The 27,513-nt window shown below is 39.5% G+C and overlaps 1 protein-coding gene across 1 annotated transcript in view; it reads right to left on the minus strand.

Annotated features, from left to right (window-relative positions):
• Positions 1–27,513, minus strand: part of epha8 (eph receptor A8) — a 342,530-nt gene that overhangs the window by 26,697 nt on the left and 288,320 nt on the right. Inside the window, exons 14-16 of the mRNA XM_047347467.1 lie at positions 25,885–26,070; positions 23,887–23,948; positions 22,050–22,259 (exon numbers count right to left, since the gene is read on the minus strand). Coding sequence (XP_047203423.1) covers positions 22,050–22,259; positions 23,887–23,948; positions 25,885–26,070 — 458 coding nt within the window. The remainder of the gene's footprint in view (positions 1–22,049; positions 22,260–23,886; positions 23,949–25,884; positions 26,071–27,513) is intronic.

A 27,513-nucleotide genomic window follows, 5' to 3' on the forward strand; every position in this document is an offset into this window, starting at 1 on the left:
AGCGGCAGTTCTGTGGGCGCAAATGCCTTGTTGATGCCAGAGATCAGAGGAGAATGGCCAGACTGGTTCGCGCTCATAGAAAGGCAACAGTAGCTCAAATAAACACTCATTACAAACAACGCATGCAGAAGAGCATCTCTGAACGCACAACACGTTGAACCTTGAGGTGGATGGGCTATAGCAGCAGAAGACCACACCGGGTGCCACTCCTGTCAGCTAAGAACAAGAAACTGAGGCTACAATTCGCACAGGCTCACCAAAATTGGACAATAGCAGATTGAAAAAACATTGCCTGGTCTGATGAGTCTCGATTTCTGCTGCAACATTTGGATGGTAGGGTCAGAATTTGGCATCAACAACATGAAAGCATGGATCCATCCTGCCTTGTATCAATGGTTCAGGCTGGTAGTGGTGGTGTAATGGTGTGGGGGATATTTTCTTGGCACACTTTGGCCCCTTAGTACCAATTGAGCATCGTGTCAACGCCACAGCCTACCTGAGTATTGTTGCTAACCATGTCCATCCCTTTATGACCACAGTGTACCCATTTTCTGATGGTTCCTTCCAGCAGGATAACGTGCCATGTCATAAAGCATGAATAATCTCAGACTTGTTTCTTGAACATGACAATGAGTTCACAGTACTCAAATGGCTTCCACAGTCACCAGATCTCAATCCAATAGAGCACCTTTGGTATGTGGTGGAATGGGAGATTCGCATTATGGATGTGCAGCCAACAAATCTGCAGCATCTGTGTGATGCTATCATGTCAATATGGACCAAACTCTCTGAGGAATGTTTCCAGTACCTTGTTGAATCTATGCCACGAAGGATTAAGGCAGTTCTGAAGGGGGTCCAACCCGGTACCACCAAGGTGTACCTAATAAAGTGGCCGGTGAGTGTATTTTCAGGCTATGTGTGGTGACTTTTTGTCAAAGAAAACAAATCAACCAAACTAAGGACTTAGCTCAAATAATTACTGATGCGCACCATGGGTGTGTGGTTTAGGCAGTTGCCAATTATCCAAAAGAGTCCAGGATACAAACAAAAGTATATATTTTCAAAGGTTAATTTCAAGGAAAAATACAATGACAAATGTAGGTTCCAATGTTCCACCCAGTAGTTAACCCAACAGTAGGTTCAATACTGGAATCAGATGCCTTTTCCACAAGAGGGAGAGAACACTGCTCGGTCAGCTGACAGCTGTCAAAGCGAGCTGGCGCAGAGAAATGCAGAACCTCTAATAAATCGAGTAGATATGTGAGTTCAACAAACCTACATTCTTGCCTAAAAACATCTTGAAAGTTTATTTGGGGAAAAGCGTATTATTTACATTTTTATTCAAAATGTTTGCCACCATCACTGCCCAATCTGCTTCAACCCACAATGAATCATGGGAAATTATGGGTCACGCACTACAAATGCCTGACTATTCCATTATGGAAGAAGTGGTATAGATAATGTCTTTAGATTGTGGGAGGAAGCTGGAGGACCCGATGAGAACCCACGCATGCATGGGGAGAACATGCAAACTCCATGCAGAAAGACCCCTGTCCGGGAGTCAAACCCAGGACCTTCTTGCTGCAAGGCAACAGTGCCTCCAACTGCGCCACCGTGCAGACCCTGGTGTAAATAGTCCAACAGAATTAGCAGATAAAGGCATAAGTAAGCAGTTTACCAGTTTTTCCTCATCAATTTATGGTCTGGGTTTTGGAGAAACTCCATCCGCAGCCCAGTGGGTGCATGTCTTGTCCAGTAACTGACAAGACATGCAAGGATATCATTGATCAGAAACGTTAGGAGAATCTTTCCACAGGACAACTATCAACTGTTCACTCTACAAAGCGACCTATAGGGAAGAGTGGCAAGAACAAAGCCATTGTTGAAATAGAGCCATAAAAAGTCCCATTTTGGGCACACAGCAAACAGGTAGAAGAAGATGCTCTGGTCAGTCCAAAGTTGGAACTTTTGAACTAAATGAAAAGCTCTTATTTGTGCTAGAAACGTAAAAATGCACATCACCCTAAACACAACATCCCCACTGTGAAATAAGGTGGTGGCAGCAGAATTATGCTTAGGGGATGCTTTTCTTCAGGATGGATGGGGAGGCTGGTCAGAGTTGTTAATCTGTGGACGAGCTGAGCCTGGGGCGGAGGTTCACCTTCCAGCAGGATAACCCTAAACATTGTGATGGAAATTCTTATTGTTAAGTGTTCCAAAGCGTATGACCTTTAGGTTACCTCTCACCTCAGAACATCTGTGTTGGAAGCTGTAAAGCCATTATCAGAGGAGAGATGGTTAAAACCCATCCTTTAGGGTGATGTCTCAGGAAGAGCAGATGGTCTGCTCGTAGATATCTTTGTTACCTCCGACCCGAGGAGGGTCTAGGGCCATAAAACACAGACTCTTTGAAGTTGAGATAACACTGTCATGTTTGGTATAAATACATGTGTGGGACTGGTGTTCGGGGCTCTGCTTAACTGACTTGCTCAGTGACAAAGTCAGGACTTTCTTTTGTTGTGAGTTAATTTCTCTCCCACCTTGATAAGAAAATTCCACTACAATTTTGCCATCATGAACAGGATCTAACGTGCCAGAGGAAACCGCAGGAGGGGACAAGGAAGCCTGGCCAGCCTGAAGACGTTGTCCTCAGTCCACCTCCATTTTACGGAGGGGAGTCCTCGTGCCCGCCTGCGGCTTCTGGGCAGTTGGATCCGAAGTATTTGTCTTCAAATATATCTGGGAGAGAAGTTGCTCTGTATGATATAATGTATATAATTTTTTACGACACACTAACCATCATCTCCTAACTAACTAATTAATTAGGTTCCGGAGTTGCGAGAGGGAGGACATCAGCTGAGGGCCCGGTCACCCTGTTAAGGTATACAGGGAGGTTCTCATTGGTAACAATGGGATAAAGCAGAACACAGGGTTTTGCGGGCGGTTAGCAAACCTCATAAAGCCAGATGGCAGACGTGCCGCTGAACGGGTAAAAAAATGGGTTCCGGAACCTCAAAGGCATCAGGGGTGCCTCCTTGTCCAGACTTTGCGATTTATAAAATAATGAAAGAAAAAGGTGGGGTTGATTGGGTTAAATGTGCTTTGATTTGGGAAGATACGTTTGGTTTTCCACAAGGTGGAAGTTTGAATGTAAATCAGTTGAATAAAATAAAACAGTTGATGGATGGTGATTGGAAGAAAATAAAAAATAAAAAAAGGATTAAAAAACAAGATTTAGATCAGAGAGAAATATGGGTAAAATGTTGGAATGAATGGATTACGGAGGCTATGAGTAGGGAAAGAAAGTCAATATTGAAACAGATGGCAGGGGGAAAAGATTTGTCCGGGGACGTGGGAAACAAGTATGACAAGGCTGGTCGTGCCGTTGATGACCACATGTTTCCACCCCCATATAGACCAAGTGATGCTTCACCCTCCTGTCTATATCCATCTTTACAGACGGAGTTGCGGGCCCTCCAGATGGCAGGCCTCGATCTAGACTCCCGTCCTCCTCCAGCAGCAGGTCAACCAGCAAATCTGCCTGCAAGTCAGCCAAGACAACTCGCCAGTCCGCTTCAGCATCAGCCCGTGAGTCAACCCACAAATCCACCTGCAGTGCAGGCTGACCTCACTGAGCACAGCGGCCCCAGCGGAGTGGAAGGTGTGATCATGCACCACCCTACAGATGAGCAGCGACCGGTATCATCAAAGGACCAGAAAATACCTTTTCTCTCCTCTCCTGTTAGTTTTCCTGAGTTTACATGGCTACGAAGTGGAAGACAACGAGGAGAATATAAAAAAGAGGAAAAAGAGTATCAATGCCCTATGTTGGAAGTAGCCGGAACGAATGAGCCTCAGTTGGTGTTTCGACCATGGACTGCAGCAGACATCCAAGAAGAAAGTTTGCTACAGAATTTAAAGCTTTATGTCATGAAATGAGACCTACTGGCACAGAAATTTGCTGGCTCCTTGCCGCAAAAATCAAACCTGGAGATTTAGTTGGTCTGAGATTGCCAGATTCTGCAGTGCGCCTTGTCGTAACAACTGGTGGTGAAAATGGTGATTTAAATCATCGTAATGGGCCATGGTATAATGCCGTAAAACATTTGTGCACTGACTTGAACACAAAATTTCCACAGAGGAGTGATTGTGCCGTGCTACAACAAGTCAAACAACGTCCTGATGAGACTGTTGCTGATTTTCTTTACCGGATGGAAGAAGTGTTCAATAAACATTCTGTTTTAGGCCCCTGGGAAAAGATGCTGTGTGTATATATTATGGAAGGACTTCTCCCTGAGATCGCAGCACAAACTAACACTCTTTATGTTGGTTGGAGACATGGGGTGCGTTTTGAGGAGCTGAAAAGACATGCTTTACACAGCGATGATGTCATCAATGACAGGAAGAAGAAAAAAGTGGACAAAAGAGAGACTGATTTGCATAACGCTGCCTTGACCCTGTACTACAGTACAAATCAACGTGGTTCAATTCCTCGAGGACGAGGCCGGGGACGCCGGGGCAGAGGTCGGGGAAGGGGACAGTGGTCCCGCTCTGATGCTTGCCATAACTGTGGAAAGTCGGGACAGCGGAGGAATGAATGTCCAGAGAAACTGTAGCGGCCTGACAGCGGTAACTGACGGGGGGAGGACGGGACCCTGGATCTGGCTGCCACTCACATTGAGGAGAGGACTCTTAAGGAGCGTGAGGTTTCACAAACACACACATAGTTGCATGATGATACTGATTCACATAGGTTGCTTACAGAGGCCATATTACACCTAGAAGGTGCCTCCGTAGTTTTACCAGGCACGTATCTCCATACACAGAACCCTGCTTTTAAAAGAATGCCTATGTTTTCTATGATGGTGATGGGTGAAGAAATTTCTTTTGTTGTAGATTCAGGAGCGACACACTCTGTTTTATCAGCTAAATGTATCAAAGAGCAGCCAAAACTGAGTGGTCGATATGTTCATTCTGTCTCTGCTTCAGGTGAAACAGTTAGGGAAAGTTTTTCTGTTCCTCTAAAGTGTTGCACTCCACAGGGAGTGCAGTTAAAACATTCTTTTTTGGTGTCTCCTTTGTGTCCTTTAAATTTGATGGGTAGAGATTTGATGTGCAGATTAAATATTGCTATTATTTCAAACACTGATGGACTGACACTTCACACTCAGAAGGACTTTGACTATGAATACACTGCAGTATATTGGGCCCCAGATCAACCCTTATATGCATATCAGTGGAAGCTTCCAGTTGGTCCTGTACCTCAACATTTTGCCACATTGGCAGTAAATGTTGTGACACCTGACAGTGAGATAATGGATGCAGATGATCTGCATTGTACTTCACATGTATCTGAAGGACCTGATTTTGATTATGAGGACAGTTGGTACAAAATTACAAATGAGAGAGTGAACCTCTCTGACATGTACTGGAATGATCACACAGCAGCTTTATCTGTGACTTTGACCTCTGAACAGCTGCATTTCTTTCAAGTTTCTGGTTCGACGCCGCATGTATCGATGGCCAAGTCGGAAAATATGGAATGGAAGGATGTGAGGTTTTTTGTTAGGCAATGTCTCCTTGCCACAGATTGGAGGGAGACAGATGTCCCATATGTGTTTTTATCTCCTTCTCAAAATGCTTTTAAAAGACATTGTCCCACTGTTGTTTCCTGTAATCGTACAGTGCAACTGATTTCACGTTCACATCTGTTTTTAGCTACTGCTTCTTCTGCGGATGCAGATCTTGCAAAGCTGCCTGATTCATTGTGGGCTGCTCACAAATATGATGTTGGTCTTATTACAGATTGTGAGCCAGTTGTTATTACTCCTAAAACAAACTACAGGCCATGTCAGAAACAATACTTATTGAAAAAGGAAGCTTTGGAGGGGATTCGTCCTGTTTTTGATTCCCTCCTTAAAGCTGGGGTAATTGTACCCTGTCCAAATTCACCTGTGAGAACACCGTTGTTCCCTGTAAAAAAACAAATTTGTTGTTTTTCAGTGATAGACCTGCATTTTTTTCTGTCCCGGTACACAAGGACAGTCAGTATTGGTTTGCTTTTGAGTTTGATGGGAAGCCATATTGTTTTACCCGTCTTTGTCAGGGCTATAATGAGAGTCTAACTATTTTTAACACAGCTCTGAAGGACTCTTTGGCTGATCTGACTCTGTGTCCTGGAACTGTCCTTACACAGTATGTTGATGATTTATTATTATCAGCGGATCAATGTAGGAGAGATACCTTAAAACTGCTTCAACATCTTCATAAAAATGGTCACAAAGTTTCAAAATCTAAAATGCAGTTTGTGCAGGAAGAAGTGACATTTCTTGGTCATGTTCTCTCACATAAAAGCAGAAAACTGTCCCCTCAGCATATTGAAGCAGTTCTGAAAATCCCAAAACCTGTCACAAAGAAACAAATGATGTCATTTTTCGGTATGACAGGCTATTGCAGAGCTCACATTCTGAATTACTCTGAGCTGGATGTGCCTTTGGCCAATTTAATATATGGGAGGAGCTTGGCAGCTGCAGACAAAATTAAATGGACAGATGAGGCAGAACTGGCTTTCATTGATTTAAAAACAGCCCTGTCTTCTGCGCCTGCATTGGCTTTACCAAATTCTGATAAGCCATTTATTCAAATGTCAAAAGTGTCTGATTTTTTGGATGCTATTTTGTTACCCACATGTTTGGCTGTGGTTAATTGTGCTGCGCATACAGGACAGTTTGATTCTGTTTCTAGGGGTAATGCAGCCGCGGACTCGGCAGCAAAAACCGCGGCTTTGAGGCCTTTCCCCTCAGATGAAACTTTTCTTTCTCTGACTGATCCGCATGCTGTCACTGTTCCTGAAATGCAATCTTTTGCTACTCCACAGGAAAAATAAAAATGGCGAAAAGCTGGCTGTATCTTTAACAGCAGTTCTGGCTGGCATTTCTCTGATGGTAGACCATGCCTGCCTAAAAATATTTTTCCCTGGTTTGCTAAATGGACGCACGGATTGGATCATGTGTCCAAAGGGGGAATGCTGGATATGGTTAAAAAATATTGGTATACAAATGGGTTTTCAGTGGTAGCTGAAAATTATTGTAAAAGATGTTTGATCTGTGCTTCTCACAACCCCTCCAGGGTTCCTGCACAATCACAAGCAGCACATCCGCCTCCACAATTCCCATTTCAGCATTTGATAATGGATTTCATTGAGTCGACACCTGCTGAAGGGAAGAAATATTGTTTGGTGGTCGTGGACATGTTTTCTAAATATGTTGAAGCATTTCCAACAAAACACGCAGACAGCAGTGCTGTTGCGAATTCCTTTTTGACAGAGATTCTTCCCCATTGGGGGGTCCCAGAGGTAATTTCCAGTGATAATGGGACACATTTTGTTAACAAAGCTTTGCAGGAAATTAGTAAGCTTCTAGGTTTTCAGTTGAAGACACATTGTGCTTATCACCCACAATCAGGTGGAGCAGTAGAACGAGAAAATGGAACAAAGAATAAGTTGGCTAAATGCTGTGAAGAAACAGGGTTGTCCTGGCCAAAAGCTCTCCCTCTGGTTCTTATGTATATGCGGATGAGAAATAGATCCAGAGCTAATTTGAGTCCTTTTGAAATCCTTTTTGGGAGACCTGCAAATACAGGGGGAAGACCGAGTACTAACCTAAGTACACTAACAACTGCTCATTTTGAACATTCCATGTTGGAATATTGTAAGGTTCTGTCACGTTCTCTCTCTCTCTCCCATCAGACGGTGAAAGCTGCCTTACCCCCAGTAGCTGACAGACCCCTGCACCAGTTCCAGCCAGGACAGTGGGTGTTGATTAGAGATACCAGGCGACGTCACTGGAGAGACAAACGGTGGAGAGGTCCATTTCAAATTCTGCTGGTGACTCACACTGCCGTGAAGGTCCAGGGACATGACACCTGGGTCCATTTTACGCACTGCAAGGTGTTCACTGGAGCACCACCTGAGCAGCATCCTGGTTCTGAACCTCCTACGTAGAGGAGCTTCCAACGACCGCCCACCTGTACCATCATGGTAACAGGGCAGCTTGAAGCGCAGAAGCCATTCAGGAGAGGCAGCAGGATTTTTTTAAGTTGTGTTTATAATTTGTTTTCTTTGAAAAAAAAAAACTGTTGGCTTTCAGTACCAGAAGAAAGGACATTCCACTTCAAGGTCACGATGCAGCTATATGGAAGATGGCCTGTTCTGATGCTGATGATTGGAATTGCAAGTAATTTTATTACTCTTGTGTTCATTTGGGAAAAGGTACAGCAAAGACAATGTGTGGCTAATCTGAGTAATTATGCCAATAATACTCATCAGCTGATTCGGAGAGAGATTCATCACTTTTCTGACTACCATGATCATATTGATAATGACTGGTGGCAACTGATGCATCAAACTGTGAGGAAGATAAGAAATGATAGTTGCTATGTTTGTTGTTTGATTCCACGTGCTATTAATGATCAACCATTTCTGGTACCTGTTCCTATTGATACTGCTTATACTCTAGCTACTTTCTTTCCAGATAACAGTTGGTGGAGATCATTTTTCGTTGGGTGAGGAATTATACTGTAAGGGAAAGCAGAAATGTTAGTAGATTTTCTAGTGAGACTAATCTGACATGTGCTAATATGGGAACTCTTTATAGATTTTGGGGTAATAGAAATCCGATTAAAGATCCAGATATTTGTATTGGTCAGGAAGAAAACACACCTTATTTCCTTGGAAAGACAGAGGGTTGCAAAACTATTATACCAGTTTCATGTGCCTTAACCCACAGAAATACATCTGGACCATGTCCTATCAGAACTGATCCTTATACCATTTCAGAATATTTGGCTCCAGAGCCTTTTGTGTTAACTCTTAATCTTACAGCCATACCGAATGGAAGTAAATTGTATGGCCATGCAGGTAAATTAACCAGGGTCCTTGTTACTTTTGTTGGAATAATTGTATATATATTTTTTCCTTTTCTATTAACTTTATAATTAGATCTTTATAACCTTTCATGACGTATGTGTGAGTAAGGATGTGATGAGTTTGTCTGCAGGCAAGGATCAAAGGTGGAGCTGAGAAGGAAGCAGTCACAGATGAGGAGGTCATAAAGATGAAGGCTGATTGCGCTGAACAGAAGACACACTGATCCTAAGATGGGGGAGACTGTGGAAGTGTGTTGTTACAAGATAATGATGTATATGACCTGTTTACGTTGCAGCTGTTTTTCCCATCCTTTAGAGAGCAATGTTTATTGTAACTAGGGACCCCCGAAAGATAATAAAAAGAGAGGTGCGGACAGATGGTTTTCAGAGCAATAGGAGATTTGTAACTGAAAGCACATCTCTGTCCGCTCTCGTAGCAAGTAAAATAACTAATTCTTTGTCTTTCTCTTCTTTTTGTGATGTTATAAGTATTATTTGGTCCTTCGGAGCCGGATTCCAATTATGCCTGAGGATCCCAGCGGGTTGGTGGATTCCAGTAAAGACCGTGCGCACCGCAGTCTTCATCAGGGAGACTCACAGACCCTTTCCGGGACTGGACCTCGGCCCGCCCGCTGGGGTCTGACGGCTGACGGAACTCCGAGAGAGAGGAGAAGACAAAGTGCTGAGTTGAGTTTGGATTAAAAAAGTGTGACGAATGACTGGGGGTTATTGTGTGAAATAAAACCCTGTGAATCCTAGGCCCTAACAGGTAAAAGTAGGATGGCGGAGTCCTGAGAAAGTATTAAGAAGTAATAGTAAAAATTCCGTGTTTAAAAAAGGGAACGGCAGAGTCCTCGAAGTATTAAGAAGTAATACTGAAAATTCTATGTTTCAAGGACGGCGGAGTCCTCGTTTAAGTATTTAAACAAAAATACTAAGAAAATTCCGCGTTTAAAAAATGTGCGCATGTGAGAAATGAATGGAGGATTTAAACCACTAGGTTAGCCTCATACCAAAGCAGTAGGATTGTAAGTGACTAACTTTTGTGGATGCAAAGGCAAGAATTATCCAATCGAAAGAGTTGAAGTGAGAATTACCACAAAAGGAGATTTTTCTGTCACCCTACTGAGCAGAATAATCCAGCATTTAGAATACCCTAGGTATTCATATACTGGACCAAATAAAAAAATTAAAATAAAATAAATGGGAAAAGGGGCGAGTAAAAATAAACTAAAAAAGAAATTACAATGCAAAGATTGTAAATTTATAGAAGCACAGGATCAAATTTAAATATTAAAATTAAAATATTTAGATAAATGAATAACCACATATCATTATGATGGTTGTTTAAACTCTAAAGAATTAGTCTACAGGATGCAATAATTGAAAGTACATTAAAAGTACACGTGATTTAAGAAAAATGGAAAAAGAATGTTATGATGATGTAGATTATTGGTTAAAAGTAACTAAAAAGAGAGATGTGATGCAGGAGATAAGCATGGACATTTTTGTGGAAAGCGGAAAAGGTCAGAGTGCTAAGTAGTAATTTTTGATGGACTTGCAAAGTAAAACAGCAGGACAAAAGAAAGTGAGTAAAAAGAGTAGGTGGAAAGTTTTTGTTTTGTACCAAAGATCTGATGAGGTTTGACAGGATTGGATGAGCTAGATTGAGTCCCTTTAGTTTGGAATTTCCCCTTTGGTGAATAAATCCATCCCCACAATGGCTGTACCTCATGTATGTTTTATTTGTGTTTATTTTTTATTATTGTTTTGAGACGCTGGAGACTGTTGATACAGCTTGTCACGGAGGTTCATGGCATGGTACGTTTTTTCTGTGTAACCTTAGAAAATATTTTACTCTTTTTAACAGCAGAACAAACAGAGTGAGGGGATTAATCAATAGGCTTACGGTTAGATACAGGCGCAGAGCTGACTACGCAGAAATAGCCAGAGTGAAACAAAAAGAGGAAGAGCCTTTTGAAGAACATAGGATTAGACTGACAAAAGTGTTTAAAATACATAGTGGTCTACAAGAAGATGAAAACGAGCAAGGAGCTTATCGACAACAGTTAAAAAATGCACTACATGCTGGTTCCAGGGATGCAATTAATACCTGGGTAAGGAGACATTTTATAGGGTTCCCCACAGCAAATCTAGAAGACTATGTTAATCATGCCCTCCATGCAGAAAAAGTAATGAAGGATAAGGAACAGAAAAAGACAGCCAGCACCTTTTTTCATCAAGAAGAAGAAGAAGAACAGATTTATTATCAAAACAACAGAGGAAGAGGAAGATTTAGAGGCAGAGGACAAAATCGCAGGGATCAGAGAGGAGGACTAGGCAGATGAAACTACAGACAATACACCTCAGGGTGTTGGTGTTGTGGGAAAGAAGGACATCTGGTCAGAGACTGTCCTGAATGGAGAAATAATGATTCAGCATGACTAGGACAGAAAACAAGGGAAATTGTTCCTAGTACCTCAGACACCGATGAAAACAAAAAACCAAAAACACAGGGGCAGGATGTCCTCCTAAATTTCTAGGACCTTCTCTCTCTAGATTAAACCTGCAAGTTACCTTACTATTGAATGGAAAATCAATTACTTTTCTTTGTGATACCGAAGCATGCAGGACTACCTGTAGAGAAACAATCCCAAATTCCAGACTTAGTGATCAGCAAATAACAATAAGATCAGCTAGTGGGAAATTGACACAAGTCTGTGAGTCTGAACCAGTTTGGACAAGAGATCCCAATGGACAGTCATGCCAGCTATCTATTCTAATGTTCCCTGAGTGTCCGGTGAATCTATTGGGACGAGATGGATTACTACATCTGGGGTTAGCATTAATTCCGACCTCAGAAGGACATATTGTAGTAAAGAGAAAAGCAGAACTCAGTCAAGGAGATTATTTGGTGTTAAAAGGAGTGGGACTACCTTATTACCACTATTCACTGGATGTTCCAAATAAGCCACCCCTAGACATAGGGACAGCTTTATTAACAGAAGGAAGAAATGTCATTACTCAACTACAAGATCAGATTACCCCAGATGATCTACATATTACCATGTGGCATAAAAATACTCCTGGACCAGATAAAACTTATGGAGAAGCATTAACTAAAGTAACCCCTACAAAAGTCATGGTAACTTATGTTTATGCAGATGGGAACAGTACGTCAGTTGCTGAAGTAGTGTTAGCAGAAGACACTAGGAAGCTCTGCAACATGTGGACACCTCCACACATATCTTTATTCAAGGATAAAAAACTCAAGAGGCAGGATATGGGAAGAATAGTGCAAAAGGGAAAAGACGCCACAGACTGGTTTGTAACAACAATGAATACAGAAATCAGTGCATCCACAGGATTAACTAGGAAGCCATTATTCTGGACAGTGACAGTGCAGGAAGGGATATATTTGCATACAAAGCAACAATGAGAAATATTCCTTACTGAACAGGAGGAACAGTTCTTGAGTGAAGTCCCTGATAAGTTATGATCAAAAGATCCTACTGATGTGGGTTTAGTAAAAGGAGCAGTACCTGTCCAAATTAGAGCAAAATCAGAATACAGGCCCAGTGTAAAACAATACCCTTTGAAATATGATGCTCGTGAAGGAATAAAACCAGTAATAAAGGATTTAATAACTGCAAGGGACACAAAGTCAGTAAAAAGAAACTACGGTTGTGCAAAAATGAGGTTAAATACCTAGGCCACAATCTTAGCGCAGGGGGACGCACAATTGTAGAAGAAAGAAAGACTGCAATATTACAAGCTCCAAAACCAGTAACAAAAAAGCAAATGATGTCCTTCCTTGGACTAACTAATTATTGTAGAAACTGGGTGCCAAATTATGCAGAAATAGTAGCTCCATTAAACAAACTATTGTATGAGGAAGAGCTGAAAATGACATCTGAACTGAAATGGGGAGTAGAAGCTGAAGAAGCATTTACCAACATAAAACAAGTTCAAGTTTCCAGTACTGCTTTAGCATTACCAGATTATAGTAAACCATTTGTTCAGATGGTAGATTGCAAAGGACATTTTATGACTTCATTTCTGGTTCAACAACATGGAGATAACATGAAACCAATAGCCTATTTCTCTTCAAAACTAGACAGTGTTGCGTGTGCGCAACCATATTGTGTGAGAGCTGTAATTGCTGCCTCCATGGCAGTTGAAATCAGTGCCAGTAGTGAAGTAGTGTTATTCTACCCTTTAACTTTAAGAGTTCCCCATGCAGTTTCAGCATTGCCACTGCAAACAAATATGACCTTTCTATCACCTGCTAGACATTTGTCCTGCATGTCAACCTTACTGTGACAACCACACTTAACTATAGAAAGGCGCACCACTTTAAACTCAGCAACACTGTTACCCACACCTGAAGATGGAATTCAACATGATTGTCAAGAATTAGCAGAAAAAGAAGCAAAAACTGGAAGTGATTTGCAGGATCAACCTCTGGTACAGGGCGAAATAGTTTATGTGAATGGTTTCTCCAGAAAAGATGAGAGAGGGAAGACACAAACAGGATATGCATTGGTGACAAAAGATACAGTGTTAAAAGAATGCAACAACAAAGCCCACCACAGGAGATAGAAATGTGGAAAAAACATGGAGCTGCATTAAAAGATGAAATCTATATTTGACCAGATAATAAACCTGTCCTACCAAAGAACCTATACAAATGGGCAGCAGTATTGAGCCATGGTGTTTCACATGTCTCAACAGGGAGGAATGGTAGGACAGATACATAAATATTATATAACATATGGATTTAATTCTTATTCAAAAAAGTTTTGTAGAAAATGTTTAACATGTGCAAAACATAATCCACAAGGGAATCTAAGACCACGAAGGGAACAATTTCCAAAACCACAATACCCTTTCCAAACAATTCATATGTTTTTTATTGAGTTAAACCACAGTGAAGGGAAAAAGTTCTGTTTAGTCATTATAGATGCATTTTCTAAATGGATAGAACTATTTCCAACTAAACATCCAGATGCCTTGACTAGCAAAAGCACTGTGTAAAGATATCATTCCCAGTTATGGGAGCCCATTTTGTAAATCAAATAATAAAGAAAATAGGAATTATGTTTCACATAAATCTGAGAAACCATTGCGCTTACCACCCTCAAAGTGCTGGATTAGTGGAAATAATGAATGGGACTATTAAGAACCGCCTGAAAAAGTGTATTGAAGAGACAGGAAGACCATGGACACAGTGTCTAGATCTAGTAAAACTATATATAAACATTACAAGCACCTCAGGGCTAACACCCTATGAAACGTTATTTGGAAGACCATATAGATTACCACTGTTCAAAAAATCCATGGGAGTTAGATGAAGAAGCCAACCTATCTGATTATATGAGGAGTATGTTAGAAAAGCAACAGAAACAAAATCAAACTAATGAGGAATGTTTTATTTCCCAGCAGGAAAACCAACTAGTGGAACCAGGAGACTGGGTGTTAATAAGGAGTGTAAAGAAGAAACATTGGTATTTCACCTAAGTGGGAGGATCCATATCAGGTATTATTAACCACTCCTACAGTAGTAAAAATAGCTGAGAGATCAACCTGGATTCACCTTACACATTGTAAAAAGGTCACTTTGGTTGAAAGCTCCGTCAGGGGAAGTGATTTACAGACTGATAATAGGGTGGACCCAGACATTTAGAGGCTGGAGAGATCCGAAAGTCAGTGAAGAAAATTTAAGACACTGGAACCACTTAGAGGAGTCAAAATTTCAGCCGAAATGAATTTTAGATGTATGAGCAATGCATTCCGATGCTGGGCATTTATATATTTTTTCTCATATTGATTTTTTATTTTTCTGGTACTTCTGGGAACCAGTGAAGATAAATCAGAATGTAACAACACCTGCTATGAGTCATATGAAACAAGTAGCGCTAAACCAAGGAAGGCAAGATAACCTAACTATGTGTACTAAACAAACTTCTTGTACTTATGGCATTCAAGTGTGCATAAAATCTAATACCACAGCTGTGGTGCTGATCCCACTCATTAAATTGACCAAACAAGGAAGGAAAGGACAGGATTATAACAGATATAATTGGTACTTAACTAATGACTAAAAGAGATTGTGTTGTGTGTATGGGTCCCAGGCTTTTGCTACAAATAATTCCAGCTTTGATACCACAACCCTGTGTGATGGAAGTAATGAATCAAACTAATTTTAATGAAACATGTCAACACTGGGATTTTGTTTTTCCTGTAACCACAACAGATAAGAACAAATCAGTATTCTATAAACGGGTCACCACTGGAAACTACACATGTATAAATATGACACAGAGAGGCAATAAATTGGGAAATCTCACTGCAGTATGGTGTACTACAACTGTAAAAGTAAATAAGTATTTTAAACCAGTCTCTAGAGGAGACATTTGGTGGTGGTGTGGTGATGACAGGTTGTTTGATCGATTACCTTCAAATGTAACAGGACTCTGTGCTCTAGTCACTTTCTTGTTACCAGTTTCAGTATATTCTATGTCAGTAGATGAAGTAACAGATGGACTATCTAGTGTAAAGCCACATGACTGGCATAATAGAAAGTGCAGAGCAGTATCTTGGCAGACTGAGGGAGACCCTACGTACATAGATGCTATAGATGAAGATAAATTAACTGATCAAGTAGCCGCAAGATTTGAATCAAGTATCTGTTGGTGGTGTACGTTGAACAGAAACGTAGACAGGATCAATTATATCCATTACAATGTTCAAAAACTAGGAAATTGGACACAAAGCGGGTTTGAAGCTGTCTATGACCAATTGGCTTCAACTTCCCTGATGGCATTCCAGAATAGAATTGCTTTGGACATGTTGTTAGCTGAAAAGGAGGAGTTTGTGCCATTTTCGTAGAAAAATGCTGCACATTTATACCTAACAACACTGCTGCTGACGGTGGCCTCACTAAAGCCATAGAAGGTTTGAGATCTCTAAAAGGCAAAATGAAGGAGCATTCTGGAGTAGACACCTCGATGTGGGACTCCTGGCTGGATGTGTTTGGGAAGTATGAAATTTTAGTATCATCAGTAATAATTTCCTTTGCAGTGTTTGCTGCAATTTTTGACATTGTGTGGATGTTGTTGTATCCCCTGCCTTCGTTCTCTGTTTAACCGTCTCATCACCACAGCTATTTCTCCTATGGAAGACAGAGTTACCCAACTCTATCCGTTATTTAAACATCAGGATGATGAAGATGATGAGGATGCGACTGACCACTTTTCTGACCTGAACCCAGATCCATCTCTATATGATTCTGTGATTTAAATGTCAGTAAGTGCCTCCGAGTATAATTGTCTTTGTACTCATGAAAATGATCTTACAGTTAAAAATCCAAAAGAAGTGGCTGTTTAAGTGATATGAGAATATGAGCAAATATAAGATAAACAGGGGAGAAATGTTGGAATAATTGTATATAGATTTATCTTATATTTTTTTCCTTTTCTATTGACTTTACAATTTGATCTTTATAACCTTTCATGATGTATGTGTGAGTAAAGGATGTGATGAGTTTGTTTGCAGGCAAGGATTAAAGGTGGGGCTGAGAAGGAAACAGTCACAGATGAGGGTGTCATAAAGATGAAGGCTGATTGTGCTGAACAGAAGACACACTGATCTTAAGATGGGGGGAGACTGTGGAAGTGTGCTGTTATACGATAATGGTGTTTATGACCTGTTTACGTTGCAGCTGTTTTTCCCATCCTGTAGAGAGCAACGTTTATTGTAACTAGGGACCCCCCAAAGATAATAAAAAGAGTGGTGCGGACAGATGGTTTTCAGAGCAGTAGGAGATTTGTAACTGAAAGCACAACTCTGTCCGCTCTCGTAGCGAGTAAAATAACTAATTCTTTGTCTTTCTCTTCTTTTTGTGATGTTATAAGTATTTTAGGCTGTTTGAACCTGACAACTTTTCCTAGTAGAGATGGGTACTCATGTCCTAAGAACATGGTTTGGATGTGTGGAAATATATCATATCTGTATCTGCCTGCTAATTGGTCTGGAGTATGTTATCTAGCTCACTTACTACCTACAGTCACAACTTATGATTCAATCACCCCCTTATTAGAAAGGAAGACAATGCTCAAACGGCAAAAGAGAGCTAGGATTCCACATTGGAAAGGGATTTTGGGTACACTTATTCCTAGTTATGGTGATGCTAATGTAGCCCATAGGATTAATGAGTTGTCAGTTGAGTTAGAAAATCTTACTGCTTTAACTGAGGAAGGTTTCACTGTTGTGACCAAGGAGCAGCAGGCTATTAGAACGATGAGTTTGCAAAATAGAATGGCTTTGGATTACCTGTTAGCTGAGAGGGGTGGTGTTTGTCATTTAATTGGAGAACAATGTTGCACTTTTATTCCTGATGTGTCTAATAACATGACAAGTATCCATGATAAATTTGAGGAATTGCTGACGACCCAACAGAAGGAAAATATGAGTTCCTTTTGGAATCCTTGGTCCTGGTTCATTACTGGTGGTTGGACATCCTGGTTAATAAAGATTGGAGTAATTATTTTATTTTTATTTTTTATTTTGATGTTTCTTTCATGTTGCATTATTCCAATGGTTAAAGGGATGGTAATGAGACTGATAAATGTTTCCATGTTAAAAGTTGATAAGGTGTAGACTTAATTTATGTTTGTACTGATTGTGATGATTCTGCATTTGAGATAACAGATAGTATGGATAACGATGGATTTTATGTTGCTAAAGATTCTATAATGATGTGATAACTCTAAATTGTTTGGGGAGTTAATATTGATGTTCAGCATTCTAGTGGTATACATAAAGCTTTGGTGTTTTATTCTTTTGAAGTGTTGTTATCCTTGTTATTTCAGTTTTGTTTTACTAGTGATTTGCGAACCTTAGATCTTAAGACCATGAACATAACACGTGTGTTTGTTATATATTATTTTCTTTTTTCTTTTATTTTGATTATTTTCCTGGGTGATGGTTTTGCAGAATTTATTTTTTTAATATATGATTGTCTTGTAATCACAAGGGGGAAGTGTGATGGAAATTCTTATTGTTAAGTGTTCCAAAGTGTATGACATTTAGGTTACCTCTCACCTCAGAACATCTGTGTTGGAAGCTGTAAAGCCATTATCAGAGGAGTGATGGTTAAAACCCATCCTTTAGGGTGATGTCTCAGGAAGAGCAGATGGTCTGCTCGTAGATAACTTTGTTACCTCTGACCCGAGGAGGGTCTAGGGCCATAAAACACAGACTCTTTGAAGTTGAGATAACACTGTCATGTTTGGTATAAATACATGTGTGGGACTAGTGTTCGGGGCTCTGCTTAACTGACTTGCTCAGTGACACAGTCATTCAAACGCTGACTGCCTTTGAATACATTTTATAAAGACAAAGTCCGGACTTTCTTTTGTTGTGAGTTAATTTCTCTCCCACCTTGATAAGAAAATTCCACTACAACATACAGCCAGATATACAATTTACTGGGTTAGATCATATTCACGTGTTAGATTGGCCTAGTCAAAGTCCAGACCTTAATACAGTTGAAAATCTGACATGACTTTAAAATTGCTGTTCAAAGAGGCTCTCAGTCTAATCTGACTGATTTTGAACTATTTTCCATAGAATAGGCAAAACGTTTAGTCACTAGACGTATCCCAAAATACTTGCATCTGTGATTGCAGTTGAAGGTGCTTCTATAATGTATTGACTGAGAGAAGCATAATACCTTTGAACACCACATTATTATAGTGTATTTGAAAAAAAAATTAGAACCATGAATCTTTTTCCTTTCACTTCACAATTATTCAGTATGTTGTATGGGTCTATCACATAAAATCCCAATAAAATATATTTGTATTTGTGATTGTAATATGACAAAATGTGGAAAAGTTCAAATGGTAATGAATACTTTTGCAAGGCTGTGTGTATGGTACACAAGGAAATATATGGTCTGATAATAAATGTAAAACTGGACTTTCAAAAAGGTAATACCCCTAATGATATCACAACTTTTGCAACTGCATTTGTATGTGCTACAGACCTTTTGTGACAGAATAAATGCATATATATTTATAATTGTTCACAGTTTGTTCTGTAGTTTGTCATTCCTCCAGCCTGAAACAAATTCCCAATCAAAGCTTTCCAAAAACATCACAGATGAACATCTGCATAATTGTTGTACTGCTTTAAAAATAGCTTAAAATTAAAGTGTTTCTCACTATTTCAGAAAAAATAACTTTTTAAATATTCTGGATGAACCATAATCTGATGAGGACATCTCAGCAATGGACCCACATTAAATGTCAGATATCCTGTTTGAGGACTAAACTCAGACACTAATGATGAAGATTCAGATTCAAGCATCCTACTACAATCTAACCAGCTGAAAGTTGGACAGATTCAATCAAAACCAGGAAGACATGATCTTGACGTATTCAATGAGTCAGACACAAGTTTTGCAGTTGTACATAGTACATCAAAATGTCTCCCATCTCTTACCACAAAAGCATGGATGAGAACACATTTAAAACATTGGGCAAAGCCAGTTCTATCACTGACTTAAAAGATAAATCAAGTTATGATAAGCTTCAACATAAACAGGAATCCTCACAGCAAAATTTAAGTATTACAAATTACTGTTTTGTTTGTGGAAGCCACAAAGCAAAATTTCAAGCCATTTAAAACACACAAGACACATGCTGAAATTGTCCATGCATTTTGCTTTTCTGAGGATTCCAAAGAGCACAACGTTTTATTAGAAAAACTGAGGAACAAAGGAAATTTCAGGCATAACTCTGCAGTGGTGGCCATGTAGGCCAAAAAATGGTCTTGATGAGGCACCTTGAAAAACCAAAGAGCTGGGTTTGGCTATGTCTAATGAGTCTGCACTATGTCGGGAGATCTTAAGCTGAGTTTGGAAGCTCCTTAACATCATGAAACAAGATGATGTCACCTCAGTTGTGAGAAATGACCTCTCTATTATTCAGTTTGCCCAATCACTCTACAACAAACATGGATAAACGTTGTCCTCACAAAATCTGAATGCATGCAACAGAAGCTTCGTGAAGTTGGTCATTTGTTGTTATGTCACAATCCTCAGTATTTAACCTAGATGAAGCTATGAAACTTGCCAACTTTCAGAGAATTGTGCAAGCTGTAAAGATTGTGTCAGGTTTTGATGAAGAAAATCTTCCATACAAAACACCAAGCCTTGCCCTGAAACTAAGACATACGCTGTGTAACCCGGTAGAAAAAATCATTCTTTCTCTTCCTTAGTATGCACTCATGCATCCCTTCTTGTGTTATTAGCCATTCATGAAAGTACCATCATAAAGACATGTGACCATAATGAGCCAATTGGTAGCTTATATTATCTGTTCAGCAAACATGTTGGGAGACTACCGAGAAGTTTGGAAAGGAATGCTGCAGGTAGGCGTTCTAAGCGAATCGTCGCTCTGCTTGTGTGAAATAGCGTATGAAACTGAATGTGTCAAATGCTGATTATAGGAGGCAACTATCAAAGCCGCTGAGAAGCAGGAGGACTTTGTATTTAGTTTTTTTTTTGTTTAATGGGTCGGATAGGCTTGTTGCTAATTAGCACCGCTAGCTAATCTGCTTATTGAATATAGAGTGGCATGCAGCATTGTTTTTTTTTGCCTGTTTCTCGTTCCATTGCATAAAAAAATTGTGGACTTCCTTTTGTCTGTTCAACAAACTCTTGTTGAATACTCTTGAAATATAAGTTGAGAGTATTTAATTTTCTTTTTGTTTATTGTTGTCTGATTTGAATAATATAGTGCAATATTATTTAAATTAGTTTAATATATCAGTCAGTCATTTACCACCGCTTCTTCCATAGTGGGTCGCAGGGAAGCTGGTGCCTATCTCTAGCAGTCTACAGGCATGAGGCAGGGTACACTCTGGACAGGTCGCCAGTCTATCGCAGGTTAACACACAAACAACCATGCACACACTCATTCACACACCTAAGTGCAATTTAAGGAGACCAATTAACCTAACAGGCATGTCTTTGGACTGTGGGAGGAAACCAGAGTACCTGGTGAGAACCCATGCATGCATGGGGAGAACATGCAAACTCCATGCAGAAAGAGCCCCGGCCAGGAGTCGAACCCAGGATCTTCTTGCTGCAAGGCAACAGTGCTACCATATTTATATGGATTTATTGAATGCTGGATTTATTGAATGCTGGATTTATTGAATGCTGGATTTATTGAATGCGAGCTACAGAAAAGAGCCCTGAACCTAGGACAAAGAGTTGCCTCCTCCAACATTTGGGATCCTTCATTTCTAGTCTGGAGGAAATTGTTGGATCCATTTGCTCTGTTCGGGCTGGTAGGAGGCTTCTGCAGCTAGTTTGAACTCTTTTCCCTTGGTTTTGGACAGTTTCAAACCTACATGTTCCTGTTGTTGGGTTCACCAACAACAGGCATCATCATGCTCAACATGAATTATTGACTTTTGCCTTCTACAAATGCATTTATGAAGGGATTGTTTTTAGCTATAAATCCTAAACCTTGAGTTTTGAGGAAAGTGTAAATTAATAATTTGAACAAGAAAAAGAATAATTAATTTTATTGTCTGTCTGTTGTTTGCAATATTTCATTGTATATATTTCAATTGAATGGCCATTCAGTGTTTGTATATTAATTATTCATGGTGGTTGTTGCACAAAATTTAAATACATGGTGCATGTTAAACATAATTTCTCAAGCTTTGCAGGCTTCAATTGGAGGTGACTGTGGCTCAGTGAGAGAGTGGTTGTATTACAATCTGGGGGTTGTGGGTTCAATTCCAGTTTCCTCCTAGCATATATTGGTGTGCCCCTGGGCAATGCACTTAACCTCCCTGTATTATATGAATGACTGCATGTTAGAGAGGGGCTCTAGTGTAAAGCGCTTTGAGTGGTCAGTATGACTGGAAAGGTGCTATATATTTTCAGTCCATTTACGTCGGGCTTCTTCTTGGCACTCAAACAAAACTGAGTGCTGCTCTGCTGGACAGGACAGGTAGAAAAAAGAAAAAAATCTATTTGTGTGTGTGTGTGTGTGTGTGTGTGTCGTTGCATTAATGCTTGCCTCAATGTGAAAACTCACACTGGTGGTGTATGCAGCGTCTGGGTCATCCTCCAAGACTCTGGACAGGCCAAAGTCAGATACCTTACACACCAGGTTGCTGTTGACCAAGATGTTGCGGGCAGCCAGGTCCCGGTGGATGTATCCTAGGTCAGACAGGTAGGTCATACCTGCCGCAATTCCACGCAGCAACCCAACCAGCTGGATGACAGTGAACTGGCCATCGTGCCTCTACAAGAAAGGAGAGGAGATGGAGACTGTGCTGTGAAAACATCTTTGCCCCCTTACATGTTTAATTAGTTTTTGCTTTTTTAACACACTTAAATGTAGATCGTCAATCAAATTTTAGTACTGAACAAGAATAATCTTGACTAAATATAAAATGCAGTTCTCAAATGAGGATTTAATTTATTAAGGAAAACATTTTTTTCAAACCTATCTGGCCCTATGTGGAAATGGAGTTTTCTCATAAAAAAACCCCCCAAAAACATAAATTAAATGTGATTAACCAGATCTTTGTGGTTTAGCTCCAACTAGTTCGCATTACTGCCCGATCTGTAAAATCAAGAAATCACTCAAATGGAACCTGAATGACAACATCCAGAAAAACTTAAGAACAACAAAGTATGCCTTGATATCAAGAATTTAGGAACAAATGAGAATTAAAGTCAATGTGTAAAAGGTAATTCAGGAGAAGGTTGCAAGGCAATTTCTATGGGAACCACAGTTAAAGCAACTAACCACAAATAAAAAAAGCAGATCTATGGTGAAGCTTCCCAGGAGCAGTTGGCCTACCAAAAACACCCCACGAGTGTACCAATTAATCATCCAGGAGGTCACTGAAGAATCCAGAACATCTAAAGCCCTGCATGCCTCACTTGTTTCAGTTAAGTTGAGTGATCAGGGTTCAACGCTAAAAGACTGGAAAAAATGGTTTCTTGATGGTTCAGGAAAAAACAGCCAATTAATGTTTGAAAATTGAGACAGCCAGTGATTAGGTTTAGGGGGGAATCACATTTTCACATATGGCCAGGTTGGTTTTCATGTTTTTCCCATAATAAATGAGAACAATATTGTAAAATTGCATTTTCTATTCAGTCAGGTTATCATTGTCTAATATTAAAGTTTGTTAAATGATGTGAAACATTTAGTGTGACAGAAAAAGGAAAAACAGAATGTCTGTAAGGCAGTAAATACTAGACATATTGGGAAAAAAAAGAATGACTGTGATGATACTGAAAATGAGTTATAGCAGAGTAGATTTTTATTAAGATAGGAAAGTGACTAAAGATAAGGCAATGTATACGGCTTAGTCTGCAGCATTTTCACTAGAGCAAAAGTGTTAAATGAGTGTTTGATGAACCTGGCAACAATGCATCCAACACTCAGAAAGTAATGTCTCTGTCTTGTCAAAGAAACACATTTATAGTGGAGTCATTTTCTTTACTTTTCATGGAAACAAAAGGAAAAACAATTGGCTTAACTTGTTCACACATTTCTAGAAATCCTCTGGATTGTCAAAAACAAATACTCATCAAAGATATTCCATGTTCAAAGCTGACTTCCAATAGTTTTCAAAGAAAATGATTGCACTGTAGAAGATAACAAACAGAAAATACATCCTTAACAGGTTTACAGACACAAGGGGAAACAACCATGCATGTTCTCTTATGCCACAGTTGGTTATGCTCTAATTGTAACTGTTTACTGCAACAAATTAACAGTCTTAAAAGAAAAAGCAGAGATCCACATATAGAGAAAACCAAAATAAAAATACTGTACTGCAAATAGAGTTGCAGTCAAAAAATAGAGTACATTGTTTTATGAAGGTTAAACAGGTGTGAGCGTAAATACCAACCCTCAAGAAGGCATCCAGAGAGCCATTCTCCATGTACTCTGTGATGATCATCACCGGTTTACCTGGACATATACACAAAAGGTTTCATCCACCTTTTTATATGCAGTGCTGGTAACATTCATTGGTACCCCTGGTAAAGATATGTAAAAAGACTTAAAATGAATTCAGATATTATTGCTATAGGAAAATCCATCCTTTAATCTGGGTATATTTATTCAGTAGGAAAACAATAGCATGTTAGGACAAATTTGTTTTTTAAATAAAATCACCCATGAAAGAATTAATGGTACCCCAATAAGCCACCTTTACAATAAACATTAGTAAACCATTTTGTTTTTAAATTTCAAGCTGATCAAGTACCTGTATCTATCTGCCAACACCAAGTGCTGATTGAGGTAAACAAAAATTCTCCAAAGCTCACTAAGCAACTGTAACAAAGAGAGACATCTTGGGGTCACCAAGTCTCCTTAAGAGCCATTAGACACAATTTATATACCAACCAGTTGCTTAGGACAAAAAAAGGCAAAAAAGCCTTTTCTCTCCTACCATCACAAATGCAAACATGCAGAGTTTACTAAACTCTCGGGACTTAAATTGTGGTCAGATAAGCCTAAGACTGGAGTTTTTGGAGACAAACTCTGCAGATGGGTTTAGTGTGAAACAAAGGATGAATATGTACCTCCTCTGTTATTGTTAAGTACAATGGAGATTCTGTGGTGCTGATTTTCTTCCAAAGTCCCAAGAAACCTTGTTAGAGTACATGGCATTACAGACTCTTGGACATGCCAGGATATCTTAAATTATGATTTAAGATCTTCATGAGACAATTAATAATAATAATTAAATATATAAAAAAAAAATTTATATAATTAATCTTAATGAGACTATTGTACAACAACAGAGTGTCTTCAGTCAGAGGCTTCTTTAGATCAGCTGTAAGACAGACCACTACAGGAGATCCTTCCTGCCCACAGCCATCAGCATCTACAACGGCTCTTTAAAGAAACCTGCAGATTATGAGCTACAACAACAATTCATTTTCCTTTGGGATGAATAAAGTATTTTTGAAATGAATTGAATTGAATTAAAATCTGGTGGACTCCACTTGTATTCTGGAAGTGCGTCATCATTAGGTGTTATATTAAAATAGTGATTAAAATATGTCATATTGCAAAATCAACATAAACATGGTTCATCACAAAAAAACAATGTTTCTCCATTGCCATCTCAGTCCCTAGACTGATAGAAAAGCTGTGGGGTGAAGAGAAGACAACATGTAAAAAATCTTCAACTTGACCTACTGTGTTTCTGTTAATGCCACGCATGATAGCAGGTCTCCTAAGTATCTTGTAAACCCACACCTTTGCTCTTGCAGCAATCCTTCTGGACTGTTTACCCCATTGCCATAGATAGTTGATCCTCTGTACATAAACTTGTTTCCTTATTTGCTTTGATTGCTTTCAATTTCACTTAACATTCAAAGCAGTCTTCCTCTCTAGTTTAATGATAATACAGTAACATTTACAATTGAACTTCAATCTAAAGTCAGATTTAAATTTACCTTTAATTTCTGTATTTTAACAATGGTTTCTTTTATGCCTCGACTTTCTATAGTTTAACATGTTTTTTTACATGACACGTTTGCACTTATGCTTTACCTTGCTGTGCAAATGTGATCACACTTCTTGTCAATTTACAACCACAATCTTCAATGTAGATTTTTAGGATTTCATGGGATAGACCACAGTGAAGCAGCACATAATTGTGAATATTTTGTAGAACCACTTTTTGCTTCAGTTACAGCTGCATTATTTGGGGTATGTTTGCATCAGCTTTAAACATCAAGAAACTGATTTGTTTCCAATTCCTCTTTGCAAAATTAAGTCTAAACTTTCACTGGGCCATTGTAACATAGAAGTGTGTTTATTATTGTGATGCTTTATTAAAAAAATAGATCTGTAAAGGGCAAACTGATGAATTGTTTTGTTGTCAGCGTACTGTGAGTTACCACCCCCTCCAGTCGAATAACGTTTGGATGATCAAACTGGGCCATGATGGATGCTTCAGCCAGGAAGTCCCTCTTCTGTTTCTCTGTGTATCCTGCTTTCAGTGTCTTCAGCGCCACTGGGGTGTCTCGTTTGCCAGGAAGCTTCATACGTCCGTAACACACCTCTCCAAACTCTCCTGATAAACATGACAAAGGAACGGCAGTACTTTAAATGTGTCGTTGCTTTCTGCACAAAACAAATATGATACATAATATCATACATAATACAATTTCCATAATTTTCAAGAATTTGATTGAGGATGTGTTTTTTTGTTCTGATATTACTCATTTTGTGGTAATGGTGACCTCGAAAACTGAGACTCTACGATATATCAGTAATAATGTCATGGACTGAGGCATATAATTTCCTGGCACAAGGATAGTGTAGCATGTGAAGTGTGTTCTTCAGTTTCTACAAATATTGCTTTTTTTTTTTTTAATTAAGCAAAATCCGTGCATTGCCCTGTTTAGTGAATGTCGTAAGTACACAAACATTTCTGAAAGACACCATGCTCCTAAGAACATGGGAGCGATTTCTACAAATGAGGTGCAAGGGTTCCAACATGCTTCTCTCGATTGGGTGTTAGATAAGATTCAACTAAATAACGTGTTTACAGATCTGCACACTGAGGAGGTCTCTCCCAGCCAAGTATTGGTCAGGAAGCTAGGTCAAGAGGCATTAAGAATCCTATGAGCCCCTACATGAACCAAGAACCCTACTTTCATTCAGTAAGTGAAAATAACTGGATATAATGATGGTAAACTGTATTTCATAAAGGTAGCATTCCATTCCTTAAACCTGAACTATTTGAGCCAAGGACCCAGGGATTTGGGCAGAGGAACTGCGCACATGCAAGCCAACCAAGGTGATATTTATCACACCCTGTGTGTTCTGTTGCCTCATGGGTTTTATAAGGTTTTTTCAAACTTTGATAATTGACCTACACCAGCCTGTTGCTGGAAGCAGCAGCTAGTCGAAGAATGTGTATGGCATGGATAAAAACAGAGCTCATTATGTGCACAAAGACACTTTTTACATTTAAGACATTTATGGGCATAAAAAACCTCATGGTTTACTGGCAGTCGTCAGTTGCAGCTTTATTGCATACACAGTACTGCATAGTAAATAGGTGATGAATTGACACACTGCTGTACAGAACTGTATGAAACAGAACATATGCCCATTTTCCACTGGCTCTATTTAGCCCGGCTTCATTCTTCTAGGTTTCCATTGCTGTTTTTGCTGTGCCAGAACCTACTCTTTTGTCACAGCTCCTGAGCAGGTACGACTGGGGCTGAGTTGGGGCTACATGTGATGGGAACATACTGCTGTTCACCGATTGGCTGTGGGACCAGGAGAAATGAGAAGGTTTTGCTGAGGTATTGCAGGGAAACGTTAAGAAAACCCAAGAACACCTACAATAATATTAGGGACCACAATGGCCGGAGCAGGTCAAATTAAATATAATTTTACTATTTACAAATCATAGAACGTGCCTGAAGGCCTAAAGAAAAAAAAAAGAACCATGTAAGCCTTCTGAATTATACGCAGGTGGGACGCTGTATATAATAACATTCTA

This window comes from Girardinichthys multiradiatus, chromosome 20, assembly GCF_021462225.1.
Source record: "Girardinichthys multiradiatus isolate DD_20200921_A chromosome 20, DD_fGirMul_XY1, whole genome shotgun sequence".
Lineage (NCBI taxonomy): Eukaryota > Metazoa > Chordata > Actinopteri > Cyprinodontiformes > Goodeidae > Girardinichthys > Girardinichthys multiradiatus.